Here is a 24,660-nt window from a genome sequence, read left to right as displayed (position 1 = left end):
GTGTTCCCAAATTTTATTTAATTTTAACTTCTGTTTTACACACACACACACACACACATACATATATATATGAATAAACTGTGCATACTGAATCTATTTGTTTTTACAGAACTGTTTTGTTGTATTTTGCATTGCTCCAATTGGTAGGTCCCGATGAATGAATGACATATGTTTAGTAGTATGTAAGAATTGTTGTCCTTTCACTGAATAACCCAAAGGGAATTTCCTTTTGACATAGTCAGTTCTGGTACCCTATCCCTTTGGTGTGGGGTCCCTCTCTTTTATTAGAGAATCAATGCGCCGCCAGGAGGGAAGAATCGGCTGCAGCACTGATTCGCCACCAACATCCCCTCATTTACCACCTCCTGGAAATCTTCTCTTGTCACGAGGCAGGTGTTCCACAAACTGCTGGAGTGATTCCCAGAGGGCACAGTCATAGCGCCCCAACAAGGCTGTGGCACTCGCAGCCTTCATGGAGGTCACAGACGTCCCACAAACCTTCCTCCCAGCCGAATCTAGATTCTTTATCTGGTGGGACTGTGAATGACGGAGTGGTGGCATGCTGTTTACGAGCCGCCGTCACTATCACAGAGTCTGGAGGGGGTTCCACTCTTAGAAAAGCCGGATCAGAATCAGGAGCCCAGTATTTTTTCTGTAGTCTCGAGGGGGCCGCCTTAGTCACCGCCGGGGTGAGAAAAAGGTCCATGGCCTGATCCTCCAGGCCCGGTACCAGTGGCAATAATGGACGAGACAGATGTTTCTGGTGCAGCGTCCCGAAGATTACCTATGTCTTGGGCGTTGGCACCATCAACGAGATGCCCAATTTTGCTGCACCTCTTAACAGGACATTGTGAAAGGACACCAGATCATCAACCGGTGAAACCCTTGTCTCCAGTGACTCCGACAAAGTCGGAGAGTAGTCCCTGGTCCCCGAGGACCTCGTATGAGAACGAGACCTGCGCCTCCTGTGGCGTAGTCTCGACCGCGTGGATGACCTGTTGCGCTATCGTTCCTTCCTCCTGGAACGAGAACGAGACCTCCCAGTTCGTGGGCGCCACGCAGGTTTCCGTGGAGGCGTCTTCCGTGGCCTATCCTGGGGTTTCGGCGTCCTCTTAGGCGGTGTAGGAAGTGGGGGCAGTGACACCGACCTTGGCGGAGGAACAGGAGGTATCTCCGACTGAGGAGCAGGCCCATGAGGCGGAAGCGGTGGTTGTCCTGAGGGAGGAAGTGGTGGAAGCGGAGGGTTGATGGGAGGATCCTCCTTAGGTACAGGAGGCGGGGACGACTTCGGCCGAGGTGGTGTATATACCACAGAGTACACCGAGCCCGGTGACTTCTTCGGGGGAGGGGACTGCAAACCAGCCCCTCCAGTAGGTGATCGCCATCTCCGGAGCCATCCACCAGACCCAGCGTGACTTCTGGCGCCAGAACTCCTTCTGCGTCACTTAGGCGAGTTGGAACAACTCAGAGACGCCGATCTCTTTCTTCTCGACGCGGAGCGTTGCTTTTCCGGCGTCGAACGTCGCCTCCGCGACTCGGGCGAACGTTCAGTCTTAGACGATTAGCGTACGACGACTCAGACGCCGACCGCTTTCTTGAGGTCCTAGACGCCGAGGATCCCCTCGACGCCGACCGTCTTCTCAACAGCGACCTGCGGTGTCGCCTCCTCCTTAGACGCCGATAACTCGACGCGGACGTCGACTACGACGAAGCAGTCGACGGTGGTCTAGACGGCGGCCTACCCAGGCCCTTCGACGTCGATCCTTCACGCCGTCTCGACCCGGAGCCCCGGGGAGATGGGGAACACACCGTCGTCATCGGATCCCCTCGATGCCGACCGTCTTATCGACGGCGACCGGCAGTGTCGCCTCGACGGCGAGCGCCGACGCCTGTCTCTCCTCCTTAGACGCCAATAGCGCGACGCGGACGTCGATGTCGATGTAGACGACGACGAAGCCGTCGATGTAGACGACGACTAAGCCGTCGACTTGTCTAGACGGCGGCCTACCCAGGCCCTTTGACGTCTATCCTTCACGCCGTCTCGACCCGGGGAGATGGGGAACACACCGTCTTCATCCCTCTACATCGCAATCGATGCCGACAGAGACCGGGACCGTTTGCTGGTCTTCCTGCCTCTCGGGAGCCCCCCAGAGGCCTCAGCAGAGGCAGAGGGAGCCTTCCCCCCAGACCCACCTGCAGCCAGCAGTCGTCTCTCCTCTAGGCCTTGAAGCCTAATCTTCAGCCTTTCCCTCAGGGTCTTGCTGAAAGGTTCTGGCAGATGTCACATTCTTCAGGGACATGTGCTTCAGGGAGACAGATAATGCAGACGTTGTGTGGATCAGTCTTGGACTTCTTCCTTCCACATGCTGGGCACTTGTCGAAAAGAGCAGGCATTTTAGAGCCCTAAAAAGCCTGAACAAATACACAGGAGTGAAGGAAAACACCAAGATATAACAACTGAAAACACTTTTAACCAAAAAGTTCACAAAAATCCAATAAACCCTTGAAAAAGGGAGAGCTCAATGCACCAGGGTCTTGTTAGCAGGAGCCGTAAAAAAGAACTATAAGGAAGAGGGACCTGCTGTGCATTCTGGGAGAAGTTCTTTAAAGTTCTCTTAAAGGCACAGTATCCTATTTGAAGCCACATAATGGCAGCCTTTGGGGCTTGTCTGTCCATGCCTTCCTCTCTATCATTCCAGAGGCTTTTACTGGTAGAGGCAAGTTTCTGTATTAAGAAACTGGGCAGGCTGTGATGTGTGTGTGTTTTTTTTGGTGGGATTTCTAGTTCAAGTACTGGCAGTGTAGACTGTGGATATAGGCTGCATTATTGGTCTTTAAATTCTCTCTTAAGTGTCTTTGCAGTTCTGCATCTTTTGACAACTTAAGAGATTGTTTGATTGCCGGGGTCCACTCACATTGGCGGGACTATTCACTAGATTATGACTATACACAGAGATCCCCTACTACAGAAGATGGCTTCTTCGGTGTCGGTATAGGATTGGCACCGGGAATAAGCTGGCTCGAGCCAGAGCATCCTGAAGGCTTAGTGCGTTTCTTTGCCGGGCCCGAAGGCGAGGCGAGGGAAGCAGTGTCTCAGTGTGCACCCGGGCCCGGAGGTGAGGGTGTGACCGAAGCCTTTGAGGGTGTTGAGGAAGGTTTGGGATAGACGGTCTTACTTACGACCCGTTGAGCTGGAGTGATGACCTCGACAGTCTTTGTCATCTGAGGATCCAATACTCTTCGGCGTGCTGGTGTTCTGGCACGTCGACGCCCTCTTCAAAGATGTCGTCGGGGATCGAAGGTGATTAGCGAGCCATAGTTCTTCGAGCTAGTCTGTCCCGAATGGTTTTCTTGGAGCGGAATTAGGCACACGCCCAACAGTCTTTTGCCTCGTGCTTCGGTGAAAGGCAAAGGTTGCACACCTCATGTAGGTCGGTGTGGGGAAAGTTCGATCCACATTGAGGATACTTCTTGAATGGTGTTCTTTCCATGAGCCAGAAAGCAAGGCCTAGGTAGGCCCGAGGGACTTCGAAGACCGGAATCGAAGACTTCGAAGTGGTAGAGAATCGCGTCGATGTAGCGCAAAACAATACCGTCGAACTGGGTGAGTATTGCGCGACGAAGGAAAATCGGTTCTAAACTGGAGCGCATAAAACACATCCGAGCCTAATGGCAGAAAAAAAACAATCTGGGGATGGAGCCGATGCCCATGCGCAATGTGGTCCTAAGGAGGAGTCACCTATCTCGTGACTTCCAAAGAACTTTTCAGGACAACAAATTGCAAACATCTGGGCAAAACACTAGGTGGTGATCTATGCACATGATCTATGCACAGTGTGCAATCTGCAGTATTCAATCTGCAGCTCATATGCCTCGAACAGATATTTTCGATGCATTTACCATGCTAGGGCAATGATCATGGCCGTAGTGATGGTAAGTAGATCTCTGAAAGATCCAGTTGTCTGCAGTCACTGGTTGTCTACTTGCTCCTGGAGCGGATGCACCTTTAGACGGCAGAATGAAACATGGGGAATACAGAATGAAACATGGGGAATACAGAATGACATCATCCCAATAGGGATTCATAAAGGTGAACTGAAAACCCTTTTTTCCAACATCAGTTGTGCTAAGGGAGTAAGTTTCAAGGTTCTCTCCATTGAAGGATATGTTTGTTGAGTACTGTCTGAAAAGTCACTCCTAGCAATAATTTTTGAAGAATTAAAGACTGACCTTTGAATTCATGGCCAGGTCGTTGAACTGCGTTGTACAAGCCGGTGCTATGAGAATGGATGGAGACTGGACTACCGAATCGCCCAAATACAGGAACATGATGTAAAGGAAGTTAGGAGGCCAATAAAAGGTTATAAGGCATTTATTATGCACTACAGAGAAAAGCTGGTGATCCCATCAGTAAGCAGAGAGCTAACTGCCTGGGCAGAACACAGTGGAAAATGACATCAGGAAAATGGAATGTTAAACTTAAAGAGAAAGGGCAAAACATAAGTGGAGAGAATACAACATATCCTCTTCCCTTCGTATGGAAGAAGCAGAAGAAAAAAAAACAAAATACAAGCACATGCTCATCATTACAAAGAGAAAACTTATTTACAAACAAAATCATGCAAGTAACCCGGAGGTCTTCTAACCCTCTGAACCCTACCAACATTGTTCTCCTCAGAAGGAACATCGCGGCTACACTCTGCCTTTTTTGTACAGAGCCACACGCCTTAAGTTCCAACTCTCGCCGTTGAATAAAGTTATAAACCTTCGATGAACAGACCTAACCTTGAAAGGTCCTCTGAACTTGGTCAACCCGACCCCAACTCGACCAGGCTTGACTTTCACCCAATCATTCACCGCAATCTTACAGCTACCATCCGGTTCAGACACAACGCTGGGATTATCAGGACCCACATTTATCAACTCTTTCATCCAGGATGCAACCAACTTAGTGCCAGCTGAACGCCCCCTCATGATGTTAAAGGGAATCGTTCCAGTCACACCATTCTCAGTGGTTCTGTAGGCCCAGACCAGGTCGTTTACCAATTCTCTCACATCTGTTCTGGACGAAATTGCCATCTGAATTGCACCTTTAACCATCCTGTTCGCCCTCTCGACTATACCATTCCCCTGGGGATTGTAAAGAGAGGTCCTTGAATGTGCAATTCCACATTTTTTTAAGAAATTGGCCATCTCCAAGGAAGTCAACTGGGTCCCATTGTCGGTGATAATCCTAGTAGGAAAACCTTCTACTCTAAAAATGTCACTCAACACAGTGATAGTGTTGTTGGTAGTGATTTCCTTCATGAACTTAACCACTAACCACTTAGAGAAAACGTCAACAATCACCAAACCAAACCTCATGTCTTGGCTCAACTGGTGGAACGGGCCAATGAAATCAAGACATATAGTATGCCATGGACACCCCGGGTCACTTATTGATCCGCAACTGGAATGACTGCCAACTTTGAGCCTCTTTTCACTCTCCAAGCAGTCCGTACATTTTTCCACACACTGAGAGATTTCCAAGTCCATGCCGGGCCACCAAAAATTCTCCCTTACTCTCCTCTTAGTGAGAGACTGTCCTAGATGGCCTTCATGGGCTAGTTTAAATATAGCAAACCTGACGCCTTGTGGAGGAATAAACTTATCTTCCATTAAAATCAAGGAGCCATCTTTGTCCAAGACAGAAAGCTGATCAAGGACTTTCAAATATGGGCGAACTGCTGGGGATAGGCAACTCTCTCTCCTCGGACCCTTTACAATCAAATCCTTCACCTCTCTCAACACCACATCCTTTGCCATGGAGGTATTCCACAGGTCTTTGCCAATTGCCCCGGCACAGATATCTATTACTTCATCCACAGCGGCTACAGACCCTTCGGAATTGAATGATTCAACTCCCAACTTGTCTACAGACTCCCAAGGTAGTGGAAGTCTAGAGAGACCATCGGCTTGGCAGTTCCTCCAACCTGGGATGTACTCAACTGTATACAGATATTCTTGGATCCTAGCAGCAAGTCTAGCTAACCTCGCGGAACCCTTTCCGGCCCCACCAGGTGACAAAATTTTAACCAAGGGTTTGTGATCTGTCAAGAGCGTGAACTTGAACCCCCACAAATACATCCTGTAATACTCGCAACCCCACGCCGCAGCCAAAGCTTCACGCTCAATAATAGAGTAATTCCTCTCGGCTGTTGTGAGCGTCCTTGAAGCGAAAGCCACAGTCTTGATTCCAGATTCATGTACTTGAGCCAAAACAGCACCAACACCCACAGCACTGGCATCCACAGTTAAGACAGACCTACGGTTGGTGTCAAATGGTGTAAGGATACCTGCATCACAAATCTCATCTTTGATTTTTCTGAAACATTCTTCCTGCTCCACACCCCACACAAACTTGCATCCTTTCCTCAACAACACTTTAATATTTTCAGTCTTCCTTGCAAAGTCCCTTACAAATTTGGCATAATATTCAATGAGGCCGAGAAACGACCTCAACTGATCTTTGTCACTTGGAGCTGGTGCATTCCTGATGGAGTCTAATAAATCACGTTTGGGTTTCACACCATCAACAGATAGGGTATAACCAAGGTATTCAACTTCCTCCACTGCAAATTTACATTTCTCTTTCTTAAGAGTCAATCCAGCTTGTTCCATCCTTTCTAGAACAGTCTTTAAGATCATATTGTGTTCCTCTACTGTCTCACCAAATATTAGAACGTCGTCTTGGAAATACACCACGTTGTTCACTCCCTTCAGTACAGCACCCATCATTCTCTGGAACACACCGGCTGCAGAGGCAAGTCCGAAGGGCATACGTGTGAATTGGTAAATCCCCTCGGTCGTTATAAAAGCTGTCAAGGCTTTTGAGTCTTGGTGTAACTTTATCTGATGATAAGCGCTGCGAAGGTCCAGTTTGGAGAAGTACTTCCCCCCTTTTAATGACAAGACCAACTCGTTGATGTTGGGTAACGGGAAGTTATCTACTACAATGTTCTGGTTCAGGGTGCGAAGGTCCACACAGAAACGAAATTTTCCATCAGATTTGGTTGTAATAACCACGGGAGAAATCCAGGGTGATGTTTCGATTTGTTCTATCACTCCCTGGTCCAACATTTCCTTCAACATCTTTTTCACTTCCTCCCGTGCAATGAATGGGACCTTCCTCACCTTGTGTTGCATAGGCATGGCATCATCACGCAATACAATCTTATGCACATAACCTCTCAACTCTCCAATGTGCTCATCAAACAAACACTGCATTCCTTCAACAATAGAGTCCGTAGTTATACTATCCACAACCATCACCTGTTGTGCTGCCCTAGGATTAATGATTATACCAAGGTCATACTGTTGCCCCCATCCCAAGATTGCTGGGCCTGATCTAGATATATACACCTTCCCTTTGGTGGAACGATCCTTAAACGATATCACACATACCATGAACCCAATTACATCTATGCTCTCACCTTGGTAACCACAGGGACTGATATCACTAGGTAATAGTTGCACCTCTTTCCAATTTTCTAAATACATATCCTTGGGAATAATCGTCCACAATGACCCTGGGTCGACCATTAGCTGGGTCTCTATCTTATCAATAAGAAATTGAGCTTTGGGCCTGAACCTTCTACCGGGCTCACCTTCACTGACCCCATCCTCACCCAAACACAATATTTTGTTGGCACCCTCAACACCAACAATGTCTCTCACTATTTCTCTGTTTTCCACAACAGCTACTTTATCTGCATTTCCTCCCCTACACATCTTGGAGAAGTGTCCCTTCCTCCCACACTTTCTACAGACCTTATCAATAGCAAAGCATCTCCTAAAATCTGCATTATGAAAAGTACTCCCGCATCTACTGCACATCCTTCCCTGAAATCTATTCCTGTCACTTCCTGAAAATCCATTGTTAAATTTCCTTGGACCTCTTTCACTCAAATCTACGCCTTTCCTGCTCACAGCAGCAACTTCATCTTGATCGACACAAGAAACACCATTCCCTTGTACATTTTCCTTTCCATTATCTCTCTTTTCCATCTCTCTCATACATGCATTCGATTCTTCAACTACTTTTGCTATATCAATGGCCATCTGTAATGTAGGATTTTTTGCAGCCCACAATTTTTCCTGCATCTTTTTATTTCGACATTGTACTATCAACTGGTCACGTATCATTTCGTCTCTTATCTCTCCAAAACTACACTTAATGGACAGTTCTCGTAACCTAGCTACGAATTGGTCTACTGATTCCTCACTCCTTTGGGGTCGAGTGTAAAATTTATGTCTGGCCATAACAATATTTACTTCTTTTGCATACTGCTTCTTCATGCGAGCTTTCGCTTCAGTATATACGTTGGTAATTGCTCTCCCATCTTGATTCAATCCTACTGGAAGATATTTAAAGGAACGTTGGCCTTCTTTACCTAGAGCGCTTAGCAAAAGGGCTTTTTTCCTAGTTGCGCTAAAATCCTTTCCATCTAATGCCTCTATATAGTTCTCAAACATGTCTATCCATTCATCCCACTCGATGGGTGGATCTCCAGTCGTTTGTAGGAACATGGGAGGTGCGATAACATTGAGATTCTCCATTTTATTCACAGGAAAACAAGATAGTATAGCTTATATGCACTGTCCCTCTGTATGTGGATACTCTTTCTTTTTTTTTTAAAGCTAATCTATTTGAGCACTTCTTCGCAATGTCTTAATCATTCACATCAAGTAAATATTGTGCTTCTTTGCAGAAAAATACAATAAAAATGAAGTTAGTTGTCTAGTTGCACCAGGAATTTTTTTAAAACTATCGAGTGGCACACAGTAGTGTTCAGCGTGTAAGCAGCTTACCGTATTTGTCCTTCAATACTTGCGCAAAACTGCTCCTCCGCAACTGCTCCTTTCACCTGCGCCTCGCTTTTTTAAATATTGAATTTGCACCCAACAAGGCAGTATTCCTTTTACTGCGCGATATTGTTTTCAACTCGCAATGTTTTTTCCACACACGTTGCAGATTCTGATTGTCGGAGCGCGTTACTGGGGTTGCTTGGTAACGCGAGCAAAACAAAGATGGCGTTCACGTTACGTCATTACCTCATTTCCGCTGCCTCATGTCCGCCTGACGTTGCCTGACGCTCAGTCGTCTTCCTGAATGGAATTGTTTACCTTCGAGTGACTGACTCCGTTCGGGCAGAGAAGGACGTTCTCGAGTGAGTCTTCTTTTATTCACTTAGACAGCTCGCGCAGAGTTTCAAAAGATGCGTGCTGATTTTGAATGATGCGACAGGTTAATTAAACTTGGCTTTTGGACAAAAATAGCGCATTAAGCAACACAAGTCCGAAAACGATTTGGAGGGCCAATCAAGTGATTGTTCCGAAGTGTAAATATAGTCGCCGAGTTAGTTAATCATTCACCCATAGGTCTTTCCATTAAAAATAAGTAAAATAGCAAAAGTCTGACTCACCGCCTGTTAGGATAAGGTGATTTCATTTAGTATTTTCAGTTGAGTTGATCCACACCGGTTTGTTGTAAACCTTGGTTCAGTCACTGGTTGGGTTTCAGTAGTTGCACTTTACTTTGAGTATTAATAACTGTTCATCATCAAATTTTGGTAGATCTTCACGCTAGTTACCTGGTGATTTTCTTCACTTGAGAATTTCTTTAAGTTCCTTTTTCAAGTAGACTTTTCTTTTAAATAAGTACTCCACAAAAAAAATTATTCGCGTGGTTCTTTCTCACCAGTAGAGTTTCACTCCCTCTGTAGTTGTTTAGCTCACCCTGCTCATCGTCGCCATGTGATGTAAAGGAAGTTAGGAGGCCAATAAAAGGTTATAAGGCATTTATTATGCACTACAGAGAAAAGCTGGTGATCCCATCAGTAAGCAGAGAGCTAACTGCCTGGGCAGAACACAGTGGAAAATGACATCAGGAAAATGGAATGTTAAACTTAAAGAGAAAGGGCAAAACATAAGTGGAGAGAATACAACAGAACACTTGAGGTTTTTTTTTTAGGAAAGCTGCTACCGGTGTCAAGCACTTTGTAAATAAGAGAGGGGCAGATTTAAGCAAAAAGGAACTGCGCCGAACTGGAGTGTTGTAAATGGTAGGAACTTTATGGGATGGGGATATGGATATCAGCATCCTAAAGGTCAAGGGTTGTCATATAATCCCTTTGATTTAAGAGCAAAAGAATATCTGTTAAGTCACCATGTGGAAGGACTTTCTTGAAATCTGTGTTTAGAGTCCAAATAATGGCAACCCGTTTTAGACCTGAACTTTTTGCAGACCAAAAAAAAAAACGGGAATAGAGTCCCCTCCCTCGCTGTGATGCGGAAACTGGTTTGATTGTTCCTTTGTTCAGCATTGTAATGACCTCTAACTTGAGAAGCTTAGGATGCTTTGGAACAGTGTTGCGGTAGAGTGTTGGGGGGGAGGGGGGGGGGGGGAGGCTGGAGTTTGAATACATTCTAGAGTATGGCCAAATGTTTTGCACCCATTGGTCTGTAGTTATATCCTGCCGGCGATGGAGGTAAGCAGAAATCTTGCTCCCTAACTTGGTTGATGAAGGAGGACTAGCCGGAGCCTGTAGGTGGTCACTGGCAACAGATCATGTTCTTGCCTTGAAACCCAGCTCTATCTCTTGGGGCAGATCAATGTGGTGGTGGCTGGTATTGGGAGTACTGGGACAAGATTGCTGTGAGCAAGATGTACAAGCAGAGTAGCAATATTGTTGGTAAGTAGTGGTGTCTTACCTGTAAATCCAGTTCTGTAGTAGGGGTATCTCTGTGATAGTCATAATCATCTGAATAGTCCCGCCAATGTGCGTGGACCCCGGAGCACTTCTAGGGCTCACTCTACACCAGAGGTAAAGCTGCTACAGTGACTTTACTCCATAATGTCCCTATTGCAGAAATCTGTAAGGCTGCCACTTGGAAGTCGGTCCATACCATTACTAGACACTACTGCCTGGATACGGATGCCAGGGCAGATGCTTGGGTTGGGCAGGCTTCACTGAGGAATCTATTTGCACAATAGTGGGTCTGTCTGTTTCATCCACCGCTGGGGTTCGTTTCTTGGGGATAGGCTTGCTATTCTATTTCAGATGATTGACTATACACAGAGATCCCCACTACAGATTGAGTAGTTTCTTACCTCTAACTCCAGTTCTGTAGTAAGGGTATCTCTGCAATAGTCATAAGCAACCCTCTCTCCTCCCCGGTGGCTGAAACAGTGGTACCCAGCAGGCCTTGCTGTTCTAAGTTGGGGAGGGAGGAACAGGACACAGTTACTCTGGCTGTAGTCTTCATGACTTGAGCCCTCTTCCCAGATGTTGCTTTCAATGGGCTTAGCTATTATGCTCTTCCGAAATGGTTCTTTAAAATCATAAAGAAGGCAAATTGGTCTGCTTGGTGGGCAAAGGTAAATCAAATCTCTATGCTGCTCTTTCCAGCAAGTTATGGAAACCTCCAAGGTCTTCGGGTGTGGAACCCACTGGAGTTTAAGGTGACTATGGTGTGGTTATCAGATAACCATTCCATTCTCGGGGGAGGTGTGGTAACAGAGCTCGCCCTCTTCCTGGTCATCGGACGTTGAAGGTTCATGAAGAGTAGGTTGGGGCATATGGAGAACTCTAGTAGGCAAGAAAAGTGGAATTTGTAGCAGAATAGATGGGGGTATAGGTAGAGATTTTCCTGGTGGAGAGACTGGCACTGTGCAGAAGGCTTGAGAAAAGAACATCCTATAATCTGAAAGAATACATTTTAAGTCTGTGACTAGGGAGGAAGGCAGGAATACTATTTCCTCCAGCTATTGTTGATAATATTGCTCCAGAGGGGAGTAATCCTGACCCTCCTATTCCTTCACTTGGCACTGTGTTCTGAAGGGTTGTGTGTATACCTGTTCGAAATGGTATCTTTGGTTTGCTAAGGCTTGCTACAAAGCCAGGCAGAGACCACCACTCTAGTCAGGACAAGGGAGTTGCACGCCAAAGGTAACCCCTGCTCACCCCCTTGGTAGCTTTGCACGAGTAGTCAGGCTTATCCCGGAGGCAATGCGTAAAGCATTTGTGCAAAACACACAGCAACAACATACTAGGCACACCACAAAAGGAACTCCACCCAAGGTTACATCAAAAATAGCCTTTGTATTATCATAAAACACATTAGAATAGTAATTACACAATATACATGGTGCCAACTTGCACTGGGCAATATTTACAGGGTATTACACATGACCGGGCCACTTGGACCACTGATCAAACCATTACTTTGTAAAAATAGTAAACGTAGAACAGTTAACATAGAAACCAACCAGTACTTACTGGCAAACACTGTACTCTGCATCATCCTGTAACATTAATCATATTATGCACAGTATCACATTAGGTATGAAATATATTCTGCACCAACCTCGTAAGCCTTAATAGATTAGACCATAACATCCTAAGCATAACACACATTAGGAAATAATCTCACTAGCATAAACCATAGTAGGCAAATCTCATACCTAAACCACAGTAGAGAATAACTCGAACATAACAATATGCAAAACCTCTATCATAAAAACACATCTAGAGGCATAAATCGGGGTGCATAACTCATACGACATATATCCAATTTTTTAACACCACATAAATCGCTTTAGGGCCTGGTGGCCTATGAACCCAACAGTCCCCCTGGCCTTCTCAAAGGAGGCTCAAATGCCCCATGTCCAGCAGCCAGGGTGCTGCCAAGGCAGCAGAACCCATGTGCGCAATTGCGCAGACCTAAACGTTGCAGCTGGCACCAAGTGCTGCGCAGCTGTGAAAGTATGGGGGCATAGGGGTGAATCTAACTCCTGTCACCCTAAGAATGCCCCCAAAAGAAAGAAGGGCCTAAAAGTTGCAGCTGGCACTAATTTCTGCGCAGCTCGGAATCTCAAGTGGGGGGCACCGACACAGACTGTGCCCAGAAAACTCATGCCCCACACGTTGCAGCTGCCTTCTAGCAGGGCACTTGACATCATTAACAATTGCCCAAAGCGTTGAAGTGGCCGGCAATGGAGAGTACGCTCAGGAAAATCAAATATAGGTGCGGTGCCTTGCTCGGCACCTCCTTCCCACCAACACCAGACACCGGACTCCTCAGTGGTGCTTTTTTTCACCCGGTTCGGCTAGTACGACGCAGGGCTCTCTCCTCAATCACGGGAGCCCTGCGATCGGCGGCCGCAGCTGCAACTTCTGCTCTGGAAAGTAGCACTTCCTCTTTGACACCGAGGCTCCCCATAGGTCATGGGAGCCCCGCTTTGATCCAGCACTCCCTCTTCGCCACCGGCTTCCAGGAGAGACGCGGCCTGCCCTGCCTCCAGTCAGGCAGTTTCCTGACTTCCGGGCCGGCCTGCTTTCCCCGGGTCGAGGCAGGGATTCCGAATAATAGAATGCGGGGTGGACCGCGGCTCAGGCACAGAACCAGAGGCGGGCACTCTCAGTTAAAAATAAAGAACTGATAATGAGGGGTAGGCTCCCTCCTAATTTAGAATATAAAGCGGAGTGGGCACACACTTTTTTTAAACACTAAAAGCGGGGTGGTCTCCAGCCATTTAAATAAGTATGAGTGGGGTGGGCACCCGCATCTAAAGCATAACGGGGGAATACCTACGCTGGGTATTCCCTCGAGCAGCGCTGTGCAGCCCAGGGCAGCAAGGCTCCAGCGCCCCAAGGGAAATCAAAATAACGTGCTCCCAGTGCGCACAAATGCTGCCCAAAGTCCTGAAGGTCCTACGCTACTAAAAGAAGAAGAAATTGGTCCCATCAAGTCCTTGGGGATTAAGGGAGCAATGCAGGGCAGGGCCCAGGGAGGTAAGCTCTCATAGCAGCTCTCCCTGGGCACCAGCATGCCCCAGCAGGAACAGCACACCAGAACTGAACATTTGCATGGGGCCACAGCCCCTATATTTATATCACACAATCCTTTGTTAGTGCAGGGCATGGGGTAACCAGATGCAACAGGTTCAGGGGGAAATTGGAGCACTGTTTACCAAGCTCCTCTTTCCCTTTGTCAGGTGGGGGCTAGGTGGTCATACACACCACAGGGGGCGGAGCCAGCATTCACTAGGGCAGGCACCATCCTATTCAGAGTCCGGGGATTACCCCTCCCACTACTCTCAGCCAAGATGTCCTATTCAGCCCAGGGCCAACTCATCCTGCCCCTCCTGAAGCCAGACACACCTCCCAGCTGCTGTCCCTCACAAGCCAGACATGCAATTCACATCAGGCAGGTACACTCATAGCACACAGTAATACCAACTTCTAAAAGTGGCCTTTCTAAAATAACCACAATAAATCTGTGCACACCATTTATTCACACAATTTCATACATACCAGACTTGGCCGCACTGCTCCTCTCCTAACAGGAACTACCACTGAGACACACTGATCAGGGAATCCCCAAAGCATTCCTATGGGAGGGCAGACCAACCTGACTAATGTAACAAAGAGCGCACACACTTTACACTGGACCACAGTACTAAAGTGCTCAGAGGCCTAAAACCACCAATACCATGTCAGAGAAAAAGCAAAAAGTTAAGGGGTAAACTTGCCAAAAAGGGCCAAGTCCAACAATACCCAAAAGGACCTTTGCAGAGTCTTCCTCCTCCAACAGCTGGAATGGAAGCAGTGGGAACACCTCTCTGGGAGAGGTGTGCTCAGGGGTCAAATGCCCTTTTTCTGCGCAAAAGACTATCGACCAGGATGTGAGTAACAACAGCAAAACAATGGTGTCAGTCGACATACGGGACATCGAAATTGTAGAAGTTGGCACTTCCACCGACGTCCTCAGATGGCGATACAGTCTTCGATGACCAGGCCGGAATCACCTTGAGCGTCAGTTTAGGCAGATGGGTCATAGACAAGAATGTCATTGAGGAACCAGCTGAAGGCAGAGACCACATGATACAAAGCCAGCGACAGTTGCAGTCAACAAGGCTGTGGATTTTTCCTTGACGGCAAGTCTCTTATCGGCGGTTTTACATGTGTAACAATTTTTTGTTGTTTTTGAGGAATGCCAAACTTGAAGGGGTGGTGTAGACTGCTCAGACCTAGTTTGCACTGTTCCTTGAGGAAGTATATTGTTCCTTCTCTTTCTCTGAGATTTAGATGGGCTGCACCTGTAAGACTCAGGAGTGGTATATTCTGAGGCTTTCTTAGGTCTCAAGAAAAGAGGGAGAATGGGGGTGGGGGCTCTCCCCCTCATGTGACTCTGGAGTAGGATGATTACCCACTGTCGTTAGATACTGGATCCTTCCTTGCCTTAAGCTTCTGTAGCCATAATAGCAGCCGCCCGCATGGTCTTGCAGATTTTATTAGAAAAAGGTAAGGCATACCTTACATTCTTTGGCCTTATGATCTGAATAAAAGGCAATACATGCAGTCCTTAGGAGGGTCATCTGAATGGAGCCTTTTCTTTATCGGACATGACGAAGTGAGAGTAAAAGTAAAAAAATACAGACCGAATATTTAGTTAAAGAGTAATCTGTATATATCCTGAAGCAATAAAAGGGTTTTGAATCCTTAGACAAACTGCAGAACAAGATGACTAAGCAGAGATCAGGGGAGACTCCCTCGGACATTGTGTAACAATATATCTGTAAGAGACATTAGTTTGTGATAATTTCCTTACAGTAGAATATCCCCAGGCGTCCGACTGGATCCGGAAAGCTTTCGTCAGCAGTACCCCTGCACGTAGATAAGCATCTTCGCATGGCTTCATGTGCGTCGTATTCGCCGAGATGACGTCAATGGAGCTACTTAGACGCGTGCTGAAGTCAGTTCTGTACACAACTTTCTGCGACAGGAAGGCAGAGCAGTGTAAGATACTGACCACTGGTGCACAGAAACTAGGGCCCGAAAGGATGACCTTAACTCCAGTAATCAGTTCACAGAATGGGAGAATGGGTGGGGCGGTAAGGAATCTATTACTAACTAATGTCTCTTACAGATATATCGTTACATAAGTAGTAATTTGTGCATCTGAAAGAAACACTTCGTGATAGATTCCTTACCTTAGAATAGATATCCCAGCAATAGCAATCCTGGTGGTGGGTCCGCAAATAAGATTACACCAGAAAGTCACGGAGAACAGAACGGCCAAAGCCGTCCATCCGAACTGTCAAGGCAATAATGCTTTGTAAAGGTTTGCAGTGAAGCCCACGTGCCAGCCTGACGGAGGTCCTGCAGGGGGACACCACGTTCCAATGCCGTATTGGCTGCTGTTGCCCCGATAGAATGGGAGCACAGCGCCACCAGAGGTTCTTCTTAGCCATTGAATAACAGGCCTTGATACCCAAGACGAACCAGCGGGAGATAGTCCTCTTGTGAACAGCCCAGCCTTTCTTTGCGCCCGAGTAGCCAACAAAGATGCACCACCTTGTCCAGATGAACCGACAAAACAGGAGGCTTACAAGAAAGAGCCTGAAGCTTACTCACTGGCCGAGGTGATAGCCACCAGGAAGGCAGTTTTCAAAGTCGAAGACGTAAGGGACAATTGTGAAGCGGCTCAAAGGGCGCACACATGAGGAAGGTCAAAACAAGATTCAAGTCCCGCTGAGGCATTATGAAAGGAACAGGAGGGAACATATGCGTAATGCCTTTTAATAATCTCTGTACAACAGGGGATATGAAAAGAGAAAGCTGATCTGGTAGCCTCAGCAAGGCTGAAATGGTCGAAAGGTAGCCCTTGATAATGCCCGGAGCAGAGACCTGCCAGAGAATGAAGGAAGAAAAAGGACCTCAGAAAGAAGGACAGAAAGGGGGATCCACAGTCTCGGCTGTGCACCATTCCACAAATTTGTTCCACCTGCAGGCGTATTCGGATTTAGTGGAGGGACGCTTGGCTGCTAGAAAGACATCACAGACTTCTGAAGGTAAATCAAATGGAATAAACTGTCGCCGCTCAATCTCCATGCATGTAGGTGGAGGCTGGGCAGGTTCGGGTGGAGAACCGTCCACTGCTGCTGCGACAGTAGATCCTCCCGCAGAGGCAGTCTGATCGGGGGATCCAGGCTCATACTGAGTAACTTGGAATACCAAACTCTTCGAGCCCAGTCCAAAGCCACAAGGATGACTTCTGTCCAGAATTCTGAAGATCAGACTCAACCAGGCCAAAGTGGTATAGGCGAAAAGGCGTACAACAGACCGCAACTCCACTTGCGACGAAAAGGGTCGCCAAGCAAGTGCCACCTTGGAAATTCCAACAAGCAGAACTGACATTGCGTGTTCTCTTCGGTGTCAAATAGATCTAACCAAGGCTCTCACAGATTTTGAAAGAGACCTTGCGCCACCTCAGAATGAAGACACCATTCGCGATCTATCAGACCAAGCAGCGGAGTTTGTCCGTCCTAGCGTTCATAGAACCTGCCAGGTGTTGAACAGTCAAGGAAATGCCATTACGTTCCAGCCATGCTCAGAAGCGCAGAGCCTCCTGACATAGGGTCCACGACCCCACCCCACCCTGTTTGTTGCAATACCACATGGCGTTCGTGTTGTCAGTGAACACCTGCACTACCTTCCTCCTGACAAAGGGGAGGAGGCCTTCAGGGCAAGAAGAATCGCCCGAAGCTCCAGATAGTTGATATGGAGCAGGGACTCTGCCAGAGACCAGAGGCTTCTGATCTCCGCCTCTCCCATGTGGCTTCCCCAAACCTGGAGAGGCGCATTTGTCACTACTGTGTGCTCCGGTTAAGGAAGGGAGTGATCTGCCGCTGACCCAATGCCGATTCGTGAGCCACCACTGCAATTGTTGTGCAGCGCCCTCTGAGATCTGGATGTAATCTGACAGGTTTCCCGGATGCTGCGCACACTGAAACTTCCGGTCCCAATGCAGAGCCCGCTTATGCCACCTGGCATGGGTGGTCAGCAGGATGCAGGAGGCCATGAGTCCCGTCAGCCTCAAGGTCTTCCTGACCAAAACCCAGGACAAGGGCTGAAAGATCGAATCAAAGCCTAAATGTCCTAGACTCGCTGTTCAGGAGGATAACCCCGAAACTGCCCCTTGTCCAGGACCGCTCTGATGAAGAGGAGCTTCCGAGAGGGAATCCGGTGCGACTTCAGCAAGTTGATGGAAAATCCCAGTAAATGCAGGAGTTCGGCCGTAGTCTGGAGGTGGGAGACGATTGTCTTGCGAGCCCGCCTTGAACAACCAGTCGTTGAGATAGGGAAGACTGAAACCCCACACCCCAGATCTGCGCAGATGAGCTGAGACCACCACCATCACCTTCGATAACACCAGAGGGGCACTGGTAAGGCCAAAGTGGAGCACTGTGAACTGAAAATGCTCTTGGCCCACCGTGTTTCGTAGGTAACGACGATGGGCTGGCAGGATGGGAATATGAAAATAAGCATCCTGCAGGTCCAATGCCATCATCCAGTCTTGTGGGTCAAGAGCAGACAAGACCTAAGCCAGAGTGAGAGCATCTTGAACTTCTGCTTTCGGAGGAAGTGATTGATGTTCCGAAGGTCTAAGATAGGACATAGGCCCTTGTCCTTTGAAACCAAGAAGTAGTGGGAGTAACAACCACGATCTACTTCTGGCGTTGGAATGTGCTTGATTGCCCCCTTGGCCAAGAGGGCCGCAACTTCCTGTTGGAGAAGTGCCAAATGATTCCCGGACATGCGGCAGAACAGCGGTGGCATGGCTGGGGGCTAGACTTTAAGGGGAGGTGGTAGCCCCTTCGAACAATCTCCAGAACCCACCTGTCTGATGTAATGGTGCGCCAGTGGGGGAGCTGATGACGAATCCTGCCTCCCACTGGCATCTGGTGGGCCTCAAACACCTAGGAAGGTGTGGAGGCACTGGCCGCAGGGGTGTTGGTGGACTGACCCGCACGTGGGCGCCGTGACCCAACTTTGCGAGCCCCACGTCCGCGGCTGCACTGGTACTGTTGTTGCACAGGTTTATTCTGAAAAGAACATGTGTGCATGCCTAAAGGAACGAAAGTTGGAAATGGAAGGAGTACATGCAGTCGAAAGGCATAAGGACTTGGCCGTGGCCCGGTAGTCCTTATAACGCTCCAATGTGGAATCCGCCTTATCACCAAAGAGACGGGTGCCACTGAAGGCCATGTCCATCAAAGTATTCTGGACATCTGCAGAAAAGCCAGTCTTCCTCAACCGGGCATGACAACGTAACATCACAGATGTAGTAATCACCCTTCCCAGCGAATCAACGGTATCAAGACCACAACATATAGCGAACTTGGCCGCAACTCTCCCCTCCATAAGAGCTCTGGAGAGAACCATCCGAGCCTCCTCTTGACACTGAGGTAGCACCTGCTCAACCGCATCCCATACAGAATGGGAATAGCAGCCCAAAGACAGGCAGTGTTCACAGACTGCAGTCCTGAACTTGTTGAAGAATAAATCTTGCCAAACTGCTCCAATTTCTTGGATTCAATGTCTGGTGGAGCAGAAGGAAACGCACTTGGGGACACTGAGGCCTAAGCCACCAAACTTTTAGGTGTGGGGTGCTGGGTGAGAAAGGCTACGTCACCCGGTGCGGGGCAATGGAGTGGACCCACACCCTTATCCACAGAAGCCCCAGTGTTGGGCCGGGACCAAGTGTCCAAAAGTACATCAGAAAGTGCCTCAAACGGCAACAGCGGTTCTGTAGAAGAAGCTGGCCGAAGCACTTCAGTCAGTAGGCTGGTCCCGACAGCCACTGTAAGGAGCTAGAGTTCAAGAACTCGGCCGCCCTACGCAGCACCATGGAAAAGGAACCACTCTCCTCCATAGTAGCTGAAGGGAATGGTGAACCAGGCGCCGGAGTGTAATCCGGCCCATCGGCCTCTGCCTCTCAGTCTGGGACGGACTAGCACTATGCTGCGAGAGGGTCTTCAAACCACTTCCCAATTCTCCCCTTCCTGCACAAGTGTACAAAGATGTGGGTGAATAAAAGGGTAATAGTTCCCTATTGGCGTTGGGATCTGCGTCAGAAGACATCCCTCCAGCACCGTGCCGACGTCTGAAAAGACGAAGACGCCGGCGCCACTGTAGGAGACGCCGATGCCAGTGGGGGCTGTACTAGGTCAACCGGCAAGAACAGGGAGCCCCGGCCAGAGATATGGAGGCCTCTGGGTCTTGACGTGAGGGCCGGAGATGTCGCGGAACAGTGGGGCCCGCGGGCCTGAAGGCGATCAGACTGGGTCGCACGGGCCGAAGATACGTGCCATTGCGGGAAGGAACTCTTGCAATTCGGCTGGGGACGTTAATGGACCTGTGCAGGATGGGTAAGCCAACGGTAACTGCTCAGGCTCCATCGGAGCCGCAGGGGCGGGGCCCACCTGCCCCCTCAGCTGCGTCCCGCGACCGGCGAGAAGAGGACTTCGAGCGACAACGCTTCTTTGACTCTTTGTGCTTCGCCTTACCTGACTCAGAGTGCCAAGACTTCGAATGATGGTGCTTGCTCTGCAACCGGGCCATCGACCTCCCACGAGAGAGGGACCTGGAATGACGTGGGGCCGACTCAGGCCTCCAGCCACTTTCAGGACCACTTCCGCAAAGTTTTCAGGGCCATGGCTCGGCAGTGGGAACACGGCTCAGTGTCATGGTCACGCCCCAACAGAGACGCTCAAAGGTGTGGGTCTGTCAGCGACAGTGCGCGGACAGGCCTCGCAAAGCTTGAAACCGGGCATCCCTATGCACCAGGACTAAGATTTACTTGCAATTTAATCAAACAAACACTTTAATCAACAAGTTGACAGGGTACCGCTCTTTCCGGATCTGCGCTTGCTGGCCCAGAAAAAGAAAGAACTGACATCAGAGCGCGTGGGTGCGTCTAAGTAGCTCCAGTGACGTCATCTCAGCGAATAAGACGCCAATGACATACGTGGAGCCGTACGATGACACCCATCGACGCGCAGGGGTACTGCTGAAGAAAGCTTTCCGGATCCAGTCTGATGCCTGGGGATATTCTAAGGTAAGGAAATAGTATAATCAGAAATACGTTAGTGATAGATTCAACAGGACAACAAAGGCTGCTAGAACATGCCTAAGCCTACAGAGAGACTCCAGCAAAGTGGAGCATTCATGCAAGATTTTTGTGCATTACACAGCCTATCCATGCAGTAGTACAATACTGTTGTACCTAAGGAATAATTATGTCAGCATAAAGTAAAGAACCTTAAAAAGCCCACGGCACACCTGACCATCCGCAGTGTCTACCAGACAAGTCCATGGTCTAAACTGCATGTGCTTCAAGAATCTGAAACTTTAACTACTTCAGCTCACCTAAAACCGAATTAAACTCACAGGGCTTTAATATTGAACTCCATCTTCAAATATTCAGTTCTACTATTTTTTTAAGCAAACACATTAAGTAATAAAGAAAACCTCTACGACTACTAAAATCTTAAATGAGCTGGTACAGTTTTCAGGCCTCCTGCTGTTGCCCAATTTCTCATTTTAGCAACTATGGCTTGACAAAAAGGCTTGTAAATTTCATAGAAAAGCTGAACTAGTATTCAGAAACAATCCTCCCCTCCCCCTTCAAAAAAAACCTCCTATTCAAGAAGCAGAGTACGAGATTGTGGAGCTATGGCCTCAGATGTGACTGCCTGGTAGGTGACAGGAGTTTCTAGCTCATTGAACAGCACAACAAGTAAGTACACAACGGTGGGATGGACAGCCACTTTGTAACTAAAGCTTTTTAAATTATTTCCCAACCAGACGAAGACACCATACGTTCCACAAATAGTCAAGTCTGACTACAGTTCCCAAAAAAACATCTCACTTTTTGAATTTGGCACAACATCTTCCTGAGCCTCCAATGATCACTGGGATATAGTTGCAAGACTTCTCTCAGCAAGGCCAGATTGCGATATCAGGGCACTTAGGTGTGCAGTCACTTATGTCTTGAGCCCTTCACATCATATGTGGCTTTACCAGATAACTAAAACCTGCCCTCTGAGCACTTCAAAGGTTGCATAATCATTGGTCTCAGTTCAGTTTCCAAAAATCTTTTTATTGTACTGGCTCAATGTCTAAGTTGCAGTAGTGGAGGCGGGCTTTACAAGCTGAAGCTAAGATAACAGAAGGGGGATGAGTTACCACATGGGAAACAGGTGATTACGAAACTAAAGCAAGTATTTTGGGTTAAGGCAGGGAAACTTCAGACTAAGTAGAAACCTAGCCTATCCTGAATAATTGGGACGCTCCAGTTCCTCCAAGATAGTGGAAGCATTCAAACGGCATGTACGCCCCAGGACTTTGCGGGGAAGGGGAAAGGGTTCTGCGTAAGGACGTGTGGAAAGAGGCAATCTTACCTATGAGATCAGTTTAGATAGGCATTCAAATTATGCTTTTCAAGCACGGGGTTAACATTATCAAGTTGCTACCTCACTCCTGGAGTTCCCAAATTCCCAAGAAGATACAAAAATCTTTAGGTACTTACAATGCCAGGAAGAAATTCATCCTCGAGTAGTCAGCAGGTCTCAAGGCAGCACGTTTGAAGTAAGTCAACACCATGGCTAGAAGATACTGTACACAAAATGAATATATAGCATTTAAAATATTGTTTTGCCAATCTAGTCAGTCTGTCCCAGATGTAGGGACATTACCACCCACTTTGAATCACAGAAAACTGCTCTATCAGAGGAAGCACCATCACAAGGCAATCAGTAACACATGGATTTTTTTTAATCTCCTCAAGAAGAATAGTCAGGGCGTCTCTAGGGGGACCACCTCAATCCACATTATTAAGGACATTGTTCCCAGTCCTGGGGTACTAACTAGTATTGTGTGTGGCTGTCTAACTCCACAGAAAACACAACACCTAGAATGCATTCAGTCTCTACTTGAAAGCCCAGAACAGGAAACGGTCATCAAGGTTACAAAATGAGGGGGCGACCGTAGGAGAGACTGCGTAGATACTACTTCAGCCAGGAGGCAAACTGAAGACTCAAATTAGCTTCATAAACTACCTTTAGAGTACTTCAGGAAATTGGAAACTACTAAAAATCAAAAGACAACTGAATGTTACAATTTTTTTTAAAATATATATAATTTACTGCAAAAAAAAAACTGAAAAGAAAGCGGCTACAAAGTGTCAAGCAGGTAAAAGATGGCAATGTGAAAAATGCATAATGAGGATAAAATAATCTGTGGTGTTCATAAGGAGAACAGCAAAGGTCCAAGTCAAACTGTAAAACTATGGAGTTAATGAGGAGAGGCATTCTACCATGCGTTCCCCATCCTCTCCCAAGAGCTCCAAGCACAGTGGGAGCTCACAAACATTTACCCACAAAGTAAACTTGCTCTAACTTTCTGAAAGTGGGGAGTCTGGCAATATTAGGTGTATGGTTTCTCGAAGGCAATGGAATATGCACAATCTATTATCTAAAATAGAGCCAGATTGCGAAATTGTGGTGAATCACATTTGAGGAGATCAAACTCTAGGTAAAGGCAAAGCAGAATACTAGCTACCTAATTATGTACAGGCTAGGGAATCTATTTGTGCAAGCCATGTCTTCCTAGCTCCGGCTGGAGAACACTGAACAGGATGCGTCCTATTTTTAGCAACTCCCACCCCATAGCAATTCCTTCACTTTCCCTTACGTAGGAACAGCCTCCTGCCAAGGATGACCCTCCCCCACCCCAAAAAACATGGTTGTTGAGGTTAGTGTGGGTGCTCCAGACAAGGGTTTATGGTTTCAGGGTGTACACAGGCAATAAATTAAGTGGAGTGCCTTTGGAACGCACCTGCAAATTAAATGTCAGTTTATGATACCCATCCTATAAGGGCATAGTTATCGCTCGTGGACTCTGAAAGTATAGCACAACCAATTAGGTTTTAATAATTGGCCATCATGAAGTCTTCTATTGCTGGGGTAAAACCATACTGGCCCCGAATGGCCGGGGACATTGCGCCGAGCAAGACATTACTCAGAATTGCACACTCTTCCCCCCCCCCAAAAAAAACATAGTAGGATGTGTGTGAGGAAGACTGACAGTAACTATCTCCACCCCATTAAAAGGCTTGAGCCAAATATGCATTCCTAGGTCTTATGTTATGGTTTTACAAGGGATAAACAAACTAGAATCCAAGGAATGCTTCTGAATCAAGAGATTCCTTGGGTAAGTTATTTGTGCCAAGGGTATCCAGAACCCAGTGGAACCTACCAACCCCAGACATTTCTGAAAACTAGAGACAAAGGCTGATTCATGGCGATATGGCATCAGGACCCTAAACACATTACCCAAAATACTCTGCAAAAGTCAAAGGATAGGTTAAAAAAAAAATAAAGGACCCACAACTTCTTTTGACAGAAAATTCAAGGCAAAATACATGCCTGTTGCAAACACATCTTATAAGAACTGCACCCCAAATATGGTTGGGGCTTCTGCATGGGGCAGGAAAGCTACAAACTACCATGTGAAGACCACATTGGTCTCGCACATTCATATTTGGCCTTTACCAGTCAGTTATGAAAGGTCCACCCATGTGTGTGATACAATTTTAATTGGTAGAAATGTGGAAACATGGGGAGATTTTCTGTACCCCACGCATTTCAGAACTTTTGTCACAGAAACGAGGACATTGTTTTTAACTGATGTTTGAACTGAGCAGAGCATTCCAAGTAAGAATAATGGGTCGTCCTCACAATAAGTGTTCAGAAGTGCCGGGGGTTGGCAG

The 24,660-nt window shown here is 47.4% G+C and overlaps 1 protein-coding gene across 3 annotated transcripts in view; it reads right to left on the bottom strand.

Annotated features, from left to right (window-relative positions):
* Positions 1-24,660, bottom strand: part of SPDYC (speedy/RINGO cell cycle regulator family member C) — a 137,033-nt gene that overhangs the window by 52,973 nt on the left and 59,400 nt on the right. For all 3 annotated transcript variants that reach the window (XM_086936678.1, XM_086936679.1, XM_086936680.1), the window contains exon 4: positions 22,420-22,505. In XM_086936678.1, the coding sequence (XP_086792804.1) occupies positions 22,420-22,505 (86 nt within the window). The remainder of the gene's footprint in view (positions 1-22,419; positions 22,506-24,660) is intronic.

The sequence above is a fragment of the Lissotriton vulgaris genome, chromosome 9, assembly GCF_964263255.1.
Source record: "Lissotriton vulgaris chromosome 9, aLisVul1.2, whole genome shotgun sequence".
In the NCBI taxonomy this organism is placed as follows: Eukaryota; Metazoa; Chordata; class Amphibia; order Caudata; family Salamandridae; genus Lissotriton; species Lissotriton vulgaris.
Note: the sequence above shows the minus strand (reverse complement) of the source record. Positions and strands in the feature narration are given on the sequence as shown.